This window comes from Pteropus alecto, unplaced genomic scaffold (assembly GCF_000325575.1).
Source record: "Pteropus alecto unplaced genomic scaffold, ASM32557v1 scaffold106, whole genome shotgun sequence".
Classification (NCBI taxonomy): Eukaryota; Metazoa; Chordata; class Mammalia; order Chiroptera; family Pteropodidae; genus Pteropus; species Pteropus alecto.
The window spans coordinates 17,072,098-17,083,818 of record NW_006442103.1 but is presented as its reverse complement, the minus strand read 5'-3'; the positions used below and the strand labels follow the sequence as shown (position 1 = coordinate 17,083,818).

The 11,721-nt window shown below is 45.1% G+C and overlaps 1 protein-coding gene across 1 annotated transcript in view; it reads left to right on the top strand.

The window, feature by feature from the left end:
* The first annotated feature begins 1,063 nt into the window (after positions 1-1,063).
* Positions 1,064-11,721, top strand: part of NOTCH2 (notch 2) — a 123,143-nt gene continuing 112,485 nt past the window's right edge. Inside the window, 2 exon segments of the mRNA XM_006919824.2 lie at positions 1,064-1,090; positions 1,210-1,342. Of these exon segments, the coding sequence (XP_006919886.1) occupies positions 1,064-1,090; positions 1,210-1,342 (160 nt within the window).

Below are 11,721 nucleotides of genomic sequence, written 5' to 3'. Positions count from 1 at the left end.
GAGTTTTAACATTTGGTTACCTTCTTCCTGAAGCATTACATATGTGCACAAAATGAGGCTTAAGAGTTCTCGTTGGTTTGGCCAGTGGTCAAAGGCACGTGCGTGTCGGTGCAGCAGCCCTGTGGGGCGTCACTGCCGAGGTCGCTGTGCACACTGGCCATGCGGCCCAGCTCACCCTTTGAGAACCGGGCACCCCGAATTGAACCTGCGGTTCGGAGTCCCGGTGTGGGACCGCATGAGCCTGCGGAACGTCCTGAGATAAGAGACCATTTGAGAAACAGAGTTTGCATTTCTTCCAAGAGTTAGGCCTTGCGCTGAGTGTTAGTTGCTTCAGAGGGCTTCTCTGAAGTTTGGGCTCCTGCAGGCTCCTGCGGGCTCCTGCGGGCGAGCTGAGGAGAGGCGATTCTTGGGAACTTCCTTGGACGTTATAGCTGGCTCTCAACAGTCTCAGTAGAATTGGATGAGCAATGAGTCTGGGACTGGTGAACTTCCAGAAGTCCCTTTGGCTGCACATGTAGCTCCCTGGGATTGCTATAGGGTTCCAGGTCATCGTGGTTGGTTGGAATAGCAGTTTTTCAAAGTTGAGTGTGCATCAAGTTCTGGAGGGTTTGTTAGAATCCAGATTGCTGGGCCCACCCCCAGAGGTTCCGATTCTGTAGGCCGAGAGCGGGACCTGGCAGTTTGCATTATGACGGGTTCCTAGGTGCTGCCGCTGCTGTTTGGGGAGCTACACCTTGAGAACCACTGGCTTGGAGCAACCTCAGATGTCTGAGTTTGAGGGCCGAGGGAGCTGTGCGACCTTGCCTGGGACCGTCTCACAGCTCGTCCAGTGCATAGAGGCGAGCTTCCAGGGCTGTTGACTGACTAACTCAGCAGCCCCGTGAGTGTGCACTGTGTTCCAGGCACTGTTTCAGTTGTCGAGGGCACTGGGAAGCAGACGCACAGGCCGGGGGGAACACGGCAGCGGCCCTGCTGGCTCTCGGTGCTTGCAGAGAGCCGGGTCCTGCTCCTGGCTCCCTGCCACTTGCTTCGCTTTCTTTTGGAATCTTCGAATTTAGTAACGATGACGTTGCTCTTATCAGTCTTCGCTGTAACTTCTCATCGAGTGCTCATTCTACGTCAGATGCGATGCAGCTAAGTGCTTTCCATCCGGTGCTCATGTAATCTGTGGAACAGCCCAACAGCCCTGGTGTGTTCGTCTTGATCTAGAAGATGAGCTTCGAGAGGGTTGGCGACTCACCCCAGGTTGTGCTGCTCGTGGACCTAGGTCTGCGTGACCGCAAGGCCACACTCCTCACTACCCTGCTTCATCTAGTCCAGGTTGTGATCACTAGCGGGCCGTGTAACTAACTTGGTAGGTCTCAAACAGTACTTTTTTGGGGGAAGAATGGAACAGATAGAAAATATTCCATAGTCAGGGTAAACATTGTTTCTTGACACTTAGACGTATTTATGCAAATACTGAGTTCTGACTTGAAAGGTTTCTTGCTGTAGGTCAGTAAAAAAATGTTTGCAAGCTACTGCCTCTTTGGCTGTGGGGCCATACGTAGGTCACTGATCATTTTCTTGAAACCTATTAGAAGAAAATTTAGGCCTTAGAAAAGCACGTAGTTATTCAAGAGCACGCAAGACGAGCTGTCTGGCTTTAGCCGCTGGTCCTCTGCCTTATCCCCTGCACCACGCTGCTTCCTTAAAAGTGGACCGTCTTGCCCGAGAATTGAGCCTTTTCTTTCCGCGTGGTGGGAAATATGCCGCGGAAGCTGTAGGGACGAGAGCTGAGAAGGGAGGTGGAATCCCAGCCTGCTCTGGGGAGGCGGAAATTCTGCCATGGGACCCCCGAGGTCCGCAGGTGGAGAGTTAGCATTTCTCCTGTTCGTTCTGGTGTGCCTCCTGGAAAGGGGATGACAGCATTAGCTACCAGGCTGTAAGCACGTGTCGTGCATTAACTCATTTAATTAGTAATTGTTTTGGGAGAGGTGGCTGTGGCCAGGATGGGAGCTCAGCTATTTTCAGCCGGCGGGTAGCCTCCCAGCGCGAGCGGACGCTTCTGCGTGCTGTCCTCGTCCTCGATGTGCTCCCGCCGAGTTCCGGGCGCGTTTCCTCATAGCCCGGCACACCTGGGCCTGGGCTCGGCTTCCGTCTCCTGTGCCAGACCGTCCGCCTTCATTAGGTGAGGGATTCAGGCTCCTCTTACTTACCCCCTTCGTTAGTACATGGCTGAGTCGTCACAGGAGCAGTCGATGACACATGTTGGTGCCCCATGCAGAATGCCGGCCCAGCACAGTACACGAAGGCGCTCGCAGTCTGCCCAGGGGTACTCGGGGACACTGGCAAATCACTCAAGGATGCTTACAGACCCTTCCAGCAGGTGCTCCTCAGCATCGTACGCACAGTCCGTGAAAGCTGAGGGATGCACAATCAGGGCCTCTTCCGGGGATGGAGACGGGGTCGAGACTGGCGGGAGGAGGCGCTGACACGTTCCACTTAGAAGAATGACACATGGACGCAAGTGAGGATGGGATGAAAACCATAACTAGTGAGTCATGAGATCCGGGTGAGAAGGAGCCTAAAAGGCCTGAAGAGTGAAGCGACCGGCCGTCGGTTAGGCGGCTAGATGGCGGAGAGTCAGGGCGGGAGTCGGTGGTCCCTTCCCTCCTCAGACACGTTCGCTGGCATTATCCTCCGAAGCACGCGATTACACAAGAGCGTGACTGTCACTTACCCCGGAGTGAAGGAAGTAGAGGCGCCAGGTTTATCAAGTTTCTTTGCCTCTCCCCCCAAATGCTGTGTACCCCCAGAGCTGTGTGTGTCCTAGTTTGTGAAATGCAGGTATAAAGCAGGCACTTCCAAGCTTAAAAATGTATGCCCCAAGAAATACGTATATTTCTGAGCATAGACCCTTGCCTTCAAGTAAATAAATATGCATAAATTATATACATGTACAACTATAAAACCGTACATGCATATGTTAACTCTCATAAAGTGAAATTCTATGGTTTTTTTTAGACCGTAACTATGTAGATGTTCTGAACGTTTTTCCGGTCCCACAGTGGGTGGTTTCGCATCCCTCCGCCTGTGGGATGCACACATCTCGTTTTGCAGACCACTGGTCCAGAATGAAAAGTGAAGAGTTTAACGTCAAAGCCATTTTGTTCTTTCACCAGCTCGATTATTGTTCACTCCCACTATTTCTGACGTCCCTCTGCAACATAATTTTTTAATTGAAATTTTGAATTAAAAAGCTACCTTTCCAGAGTAGAAGAGACAGGGATGGAGGAGGTACGTGAATTAGGTTGATTCTCTCCTTGAAAAAAAAAAAATGCCATTTTTGATCTAAGGAGAATGAACGCATTTCCCTTTCGTGGTCTGTGTTGGTGCAGGACCCTCGGTGGGTGTCATCAAGCCTTCCCTCCCTGTCATTATAGTGATCAACCTGCTTCATAATCCATATTAGGGCTTGGGAAATGTTTGCCGACTTTTTAAAAAAATTATTTTAGCCTTAACTAGAGATGACAGCAATAGAGTAGAGAATGTACCACACTTTCCCACGGAAGGCTGTCCAACCGTACTGGTCGCATGCAAGGAGTGTCGATTTGTCGTGGGCCGTCCGAAGTATCACCCAAAGTTAATCAAGACCTACAATCAGAAGTAAAGAAAATAAGTTCGTTCATTTCACTTCAAAGTTGAGAAGCCCAGGATTATGGGGATTAGCTGAGACAAGGATACACCGAGTAAATGCAGTGAAAGGTTATTTTGGTAATTAGAAGAAATTCCATTTTCATAATGAAATAAGAAGGATTAACGCTAGCATCGATTGTGGAGAGACTCTTCAGAGCAAATCGTAGAAAGGGATAAAACTCACTTTGGCTACACGGCAGAGACAGTCAAGTGGAGGGGCGTGTGTTCTGTATATGTAGGTATTGCTCAATTTTTTCAGCTGCGAGCATGCAAATCGTTTCAATATTAGAACAGCTCAATTCATTGCTGTTACTGGAAAAACGAGTTAAACCAAGCACATGCCCTAATGAGGCTGAGTCAACAGTGTCATCTTAACATAAGGAGGGACAGTCCTTTAAGTGAGTTATTCCAAGTTCTGTGGTTTTCCTCCAGCTGAGCAAAGACAGCTGTTGTTTCAAAAGTGGGGCTTATATGCGAAAAAAGAAGTTGCCCATTTCCTTTCTTTCTCAATTACAGCCTTTTATTTTTCTTTTTGCCTGAGACTTTTCAAAAGTCCATTTTCTCCTTAGATTTCTGTCACCGGATTTACTGAACTAGAGAGTATATCATTTATTATAGACCAATTGTAGTTTGAAACTTTATTTTGAATCCGTCAACCAGTTCATGGACCAGGATTGGTATGTGGAGTCAGATGTCCTTTAAAAAGTGTCATAAGGAAATGTAATCTGTTTTGACACGTCATCATTTTCTACAGTTTCTTTTTTAATGGTGAGGACATGAAGTAAGATGGTATTTTCTGGAACAACATACCAAACTGTAGTGATGAAATTTATCCTTTCGGCTTTGGTAGGCAAGAGTCTGGTGTTCTCAGCCTTGTGAAAAATAGAGCTGTGAGCTGTCTGAGATTTCCTCAGGTGGGATCCAGTATCATTCAGGGAATGTGTCTGGATAGTTTCTTTCTTAGTTTTGGAAGGCGAGTTTTTGTCTTTTTTTCTCCCCTCTTAGTTGATTTCTTTAATGGGAGAGAAGAGACCAGATAAAGAAAATATTGTGTCTCTGACGGCAGTCTTGGCTTGCCACATTAGTTGTCACCTGCCCTCTCTGACTAGCGGGTCACACTTTTCCTGTTTAGTGGTTCAGTGTTTGCCAGCTTAACTGCGGGTGTGTTCTTCGGAGGGATTTCTTTCTGATCAAATAAATTATGAGTAGCTCGATTAAATGGTGATGAGTTGCTCACTTATAATAAGGTCCGCGTTCTTAAGAGTAAAATCTCCTCGAAATAAGGTGTGATCATCGATCATCCTTAGGCTCTGGTTCCATAATTTCCTTTTGCTTCTGTCACGCTGCTCTTTTGAGAAGGAATGGTATCTAGTTACTGTTTTACAAAGGAAGAACTCTATAAAATTTCACCCATTCTTTTCCTCACAGGGGAGTTTGTTTTTGTGTTTTTCCTGAGAAATAATACATGGCAGTAGGTTGAATCCCAGAGTTGGCAAGTTTTCAGAAGTGGGGTTCTTTTGTTGTGGGTTAGCAGCGATACTAATGAATGCATGTCAGTCCCTATTAGGGCATGTTTGTCAAGGGTTGGTCTGAAATGCAGCCCTGGTGGCCTCTTGTCCTGGGAACTCGTCTTGGCTTTGTTCTTGACAAGCCTGTGGCCATTAGCCAATCTTGGCAAACATGTTTTTTTTAATGCACCTAGCTGGTCCGTGGGCATTTACCTACACGAGAATGTTATAGCCACAAACGTATGTTATAGGAAAGGAAAGCTTTGGTGGGTATCAGGTTTTTCTGACTGCGTCTCAACAGATGTAGCGAGTGAAAAGATGCTGGACTAGTGGGCAAAAGACTTGTGTTCCAGTCCCGGTTTGGCCATCTCGACTTGAATGACTTTGGCCAAATCCCTTATTTCTCCAAGTTGCGGATTCCTCTTCTGTAAGGTGGTGCTAATACCAGTTTGCATGGGGGTCAAACGACATCATTGTATAAAAATATCGATAAGTTACGAAGGCACTTTTATTACAGCTCTATCTTTGGGCAGTTGATCTGGGTCCAGTCAGCCTTCTCAGGGCTGAGAAACCGAGGGTCGTAAGCCGACTTGCTGATTTGTTTGGCCACAGTGTTCACGTTGGCCTGAGGATGCTCGTAGGTTTGGGTGGGGAACAGAGATGGAAATCAGCCGAAAATGCCCACATGTTAGGAACTGGGATGTTAACCCTGACCACTGGTGGCCAAGTCCACCCAGCTCCATCTTCAGGTTGGGCAGGTGCTTACTGCTCTTGTTTCTCTGGGAAGACACTGACCAGTCAGCTAATTGAGTATGTGACTGTCTAGTTGAAGAACTCACATCGTTTGAGTTCTTCCTCAGGGGGCGAGTATTGTGTCTTTGGGAGGATGCCGAATTGGGTTTTTTTTCCGTAGAAGTGGAAGGCACATACAGAAGCTCAGTGTGCTCAAGTTTATGAACTTGTTCCACTTAACATTCTAAAGCCAGATTACACTGAGGGAGAGACTGGATTCACTTGACGTTTTTAATACAAAACTGAGCGTATTCGAGACTTCCTATGGCAACTTATATTTAGGCTGGTAGCCAGAGCAATTGCAGTGCCTTGGTTTTAATGCTTTCAGTGAAGTAATGTGGGCTTCGGTGGGAGGAGGAGAAATGTGATTTAATCACTCACACTGCACTAAAAACCACATTCACTCAACCCTCTGTCTCTTTGCTTGAACCGAGGTTTACTTGCTTAGATACTGGTTTTCCAGAGGACTTCACGCTGCTGACGTGATGAGGTGGTGGTGGGAAGGACGTGTCCCCACCGTGCCTGGAGCGGGGTGACTGGGAAAATTCCCTTTGTAAATCCCTCTTGTCTAACATGAGTGTCACGCCCATGTCCCCAAAGTGAAATTAATTTTTATTGAGGAGAATATTTTAAAAGTGATAAAAGAGATTAAAATAACTCTTCTGCCAGGTCATTGTGACTTTAGAAAGCTAGAATAAACTATCATTTTGCAGATTTTATTTTTGTCTTCTTTTGTGGGAAATTAGGGAGTTGTTTATGTTCTCTCGGAGGGAGACAGAAAATGCTGGCCTGCTCCTTCAGCACTTTGGCTTGGCAAACGTTTTCTAGGCCTTTTACCATGGGGCTGGCATCGCAGCTGGGTTGAAGCTGGTCTGGAGCAGACCTTGTGCGGTGTTGCCCCGTCCAGAATCTGTCTTTTGCTGGAATGCCCTCGGGCCGCCAGGGGAAGGGGCGGCAGCAGAGCGGAGGACGTGGGTGGTGGGCCAGGGCATCCACTGGGCTCCAGAAAATCCACGCCTCTTATAGGATTTACCGGCACGCATCACCAAGAACCGTCTAAATTTAATTTAATATATTGGCATTTAGGTCACTCCTTTTGCTGTTTCTGAGAACTCTGGACTGCAGAGAAGTTTTTTGGCCTCTCTAGAACCGAAAAACCTCTGTCAAAGGCAATGTAACTTTTGGTTTTGCAAGATCGGGTGTCGCTGCAAATGGCGAAACCTAGATCTCCTTATGTGTTTGAAGAGACAGGCGTGGAACGTTTACGTTCCGATGTGGTCCTTTATTGGTGTGTGCACATTTTCTGTTTTTGCTGCCTTGCTTTGCTCATCTCAAAACAACAGGATGAGCAAAAGTGGACGGAAGCATTTGCAAACTAGATTGTCGACTGTTGGTGTGTTGAGTTGTTTTTACTAAAATGACTGTTACAACCCTGTAGAAATCTAAGTGGTCATGGAGATAAATTCTTGCTTACACTCATAGTAAAGAGATAGTATGAGTAGTCGAAAGGTTTACGGAGTTGGAGGACTGGCTTTTTAAGAAGAATCGATCCAACATTGAAATTATCAGCTTTTCCATCCGTGTCTTTAAGGGTACATTATTATTATTTTTTTCCCGTGGCCGAAGTTACGTTGGTGTGAGTTGGCACTGATTTGTGTTTGAAGAAACAAATTAAAAGAAGGGAGAATTGAAAATATGGCTAAATAAAAATCAAAGTTGGGGGCTACACTTCATGTTTCTTCTCCCCTCGATATTTAAAAAGGACGTGAAAGTTTCCTTCTCTCTCTTTTCCTCTGCTCCGGTGTCGTTGCCCAGGCGCGTTCTCTGGAGATGGGGACAATCTGCGTTTGCCATTTCCAGATTTACATATTTTCTTTGCGATGCTGGTGTCTGTGCTGATCTGGAATGTTCTGGGTATGAGCCCAGAGTTTAGGACCTTTTATGAACTCTTGGGTTTAGACAGTTCTTAGTTGATGTGTGCCAGAATTTGGAGTTAAATATCGTCCACGGATGAACAGGGTTTGTTTTGGGCTGAAGGTATAGAACCTATGTGACCCAGATAATAGTAATACGGAAATAACCCAAATGTTAGGACCTGAGCTTCTGCAAACCCTGACTGCAGAACACTTAGCTCGACACATAGTGGGACTTGATGTAGGACGCAGGCGCCTGTCATCTATCCGCACGCACCGTACGTTGGTGACGGCATTCTGGTGACGCGACTCTTGTGAGTGGGCTTCGCTGCTTCCACCCACAGGTTTTTTTAAAAAGGCTGTGGGGGAATCGGAGCCTGTTCTCTGGATTCCCCGCCTTTGGTTTTGGAAAGTCTCCATGATTTTATATAATAACATATAACTGTCTTAAGTTTTTCCATTTTCATTTTTGACATGATTCTGTAACTTATTCTTTCTTTTTGGGGTCTACCCTAAATTACCAGACAATAGGAATTGTCTGCTCTGTTTAAGAAGCGTTCTAAACAATTTAAGTAAAAGAACACTTTGTTTCTTTTGGGTGGGTAGCAAGAAGATTATATATATTTATAAAATTCTTTTCCAGCAAGGGTACTTAAAAGCATGTATTTAAAATTAAGAGCTTAAAAAAATGAAGCCTTACTTAACAAAATAGCCTTTAAAAATGGAGCATTTACTAAAAGCGCAGGAAATTGGTGACAGGCAGAATTTGTCTCCGATGACAGAACAGATATAGATCATAGAACAGAACAGATAATGGAAGATATAAGAGAAGACAGTGGAAAAACACCTCGAATCGGCCTTTTCTGACTACTAAGAAGTGCACAAATACATAGTCCTTTGTGTAGAGAATAATTTAGCTTCTTCCCCTGTTGGGCTTTATTCCACCAAGATCCTGAACCTTTTGGGTATGTAAACCCTGTCATTATTTTGGTCAGTGTCATTTTACAAAGAGTTAGACACTCATAGCGAAGAAATTCATCGGGGCCGCTTTTTGTCCTCCGGAGGTGGATGGGCGAACTGCCCACGGGGACGGTGGTGCTGCACAGTGAGCACGCACTGTCTCAGCTCTCCATTCACTTGGAATTTTTGTTACTATGTTTTCTGCATTTGCCATTTAGATGTAAATTATTTTGGCTCCCATTCAACGCATTTTAATCAATTCTTACCATAATACACTTGGCTTAAGATTCGTGGGGAAGCGTGGGGGAGGGTGTGTGTTTTCATTCATGCAAATTTTAAGGCAGCAACTTCCCAAGATGTTTTGGTTTTGTGAAGATGAGGAAAGTACAGTCCCACTTTCTCAACTTCTTATCTCCATTGAAGGCCAGAAAATTTTGCACTGTTTTTTACCTTCTTTTGGTTTGTTTGTTTCTTGTTGTTTTTCCTTCTCATTTTACTTTTCTACACCATACACAAAATGAAATTGGAATTAATTCGCACAATCACACGTGGGTATCCCTGCAGTCATTAAAATTGGAGCCTTAGAACCTTTTACATGCACAAACTGATTGTTGAGTTTGTTAATAGGTTTTGTCTTAGTTCCGGAGCTTAGTTCATTGCGTATCTTATGTGTGTTGAGTCTACCTGCCGTGGTCCAGGTACTAGGGCTGGGTGCCAGGGATACAAAGATGAGCCAATCATTGTCACTGCCTTCAGGGAATTTGCACAAGGGGCGGTGAGAGGGATGGGTGAGCTAGCGCCAATCACACGTCTGCCCAGAATGTAACGCGAGAACAAAGGAGGAACATCTAAATCAGACTGAAGGGTCTCTGAGGGCTTCTTCAGGAAGGTAATACGTTGTCTGTGATTTGAAATATAAGTAGGAGTTAGCAAGGTGGAGAAAGGTGCAAGGAACGGGCAGTGTTTTGCTGGTGGGAACGTGTCCATGCGTGAGGAGGTGATCAGTAACAAACTGGCCACATCTGAATAGTAAGTCTATGTGGATTTTTCAAATCCTGCATTTAATGTGGAAGAACTAAATCCATGTTTATCCCCCAAACTGAGAAACTGAAATTTAACTCACAAAATAAATGAAAAATGTTCTGCAGTCTTTAAAAAGACAGGAAAGTAAAAGAAAAAGGGGGAAGAAACAGTGCATAGTTTTATCAATACGGCACATCAAATATTGATGGGTTTGGTTTTCCAAAATCAATATGAAATAGGCCAAAATTGGAGTTTTTAAAATCAAAGATTATTCTAGATTCGTCAGCTCACTGGGAAGAACTCACTGGGATGAGTATTTCTATAAAACAAATTTCTATTAGTAATGTCAGAAGTACCAATACCCTTATGCTATTTATAACTTCCGTTCTTGTTAGTTGTATTTTCTTAAATCAAGGCATACCTGTTTTTGAAAAGTAGTAATATTTTGCTATGAACCCTGTGGGTCTGATATCAGCATCTCTTAAGTAGGAAACACATTTTCTATTAGATAACATCTGTAAAAGGCATAGAAGGCCTCAGAACATTATCAGAAAAATAAAATTGGTATTTCCCTTGTTGCCTTTACTTGCCTTTTCATCAAGACAGATTTCAAGGAGGAAGACAGATGTTTTTCCACTTTGTTTTTATTTAAATGTTCCACTTGGGACTTGAAGCTTCTGCACTTCTTCTGTTTGTTTGGATTTTTTTTCTCCCCATGGCTCGATCCCAAAAAAATGGAATAAAAAATTCAGTAAAAGCCTTCGTTGTTTGAAATCGCAGGGTGCCACAAGAATTATTGCAAATCCCCAATGTCTCCCTGTCTGCCCTCAGTTCTTCTATTTTTGGTAATAATGCACGCAGTCATTTTAGAAAACTGCTTTGTTCATTTTACTGAGCCTCTTCCAGACACCGGGTGCCCGAAGCAGCAGCAATCAGCCGCAGCCCAAGTCCTAGGGCATAGACTCAGACTTCGTCTTTCTCAAATGCTGCTCCTTGAAATTTGCATAAACGTTGCAGAGAAGATGTAAAAGGCTCTGAATACCTCCTCCCTCCAAGCATTGAAGGCATTCGCATGCCTTTTGGGTGAGCCGTAGATATAAGCACAAACAGATACCACACTGCAGAGGGAGCAGGGCGTGAAAAAAATCATGTGAGATAGAGTACAGAGGCTTATTTAAAGAGGCTACGAAGCAACAAGTAACGCCAATTTAAAGTGATTACATGGTAATGCCGCCAGTGAAACACACCGAAGACTGTTCAGATTACACCTGCCGGGGTACAGACTTAATTACTCATGTGAGAGATGCCCAAAACAAAGGGAGGCTTTCAGGCTGGTGATGTGTAGCTGGCATGATCCTGAAAAGCTCTGGGAAGCCTAGGTAAACGCCTAGAGGAAACTTTAAGGAAGATTCCATCAAGTTTGGATACCTTGGGCCTGTCCCTGAACAGGCACATTCCCGAGGCCTCGGAGCTGGTGAAAATCAGTGACCGCCGCTGCTGCCGTTTGCAGTCGTGGTGACAGGCAAACCCGGGAGACAGCACGTTGGGCCCCAGAGCAGCGCCACAAAGTGAATTGCACTCCTTTTGCTGGGGGAGGGTCTTGCCTGCATGTGCACATGAGGCCGGTGAACTTGAACATGTGCTAGAACCTCGTCTGGACTGAGTTACTAACACTTAGTGCAAAAGCAACAGGGTCGACGTGTTTCTTTAAGATTCTTTTTGGAGCGGTCCTGAGATGGAAATGAAGAGGAACTGCTGGAGGTATATATAATGATAGCAGTTTTTATTTTGTTCATAGTGGGGTCATTGAGCAGTCACATTCTCTCGGCCCCTACCGCTAACTTCCA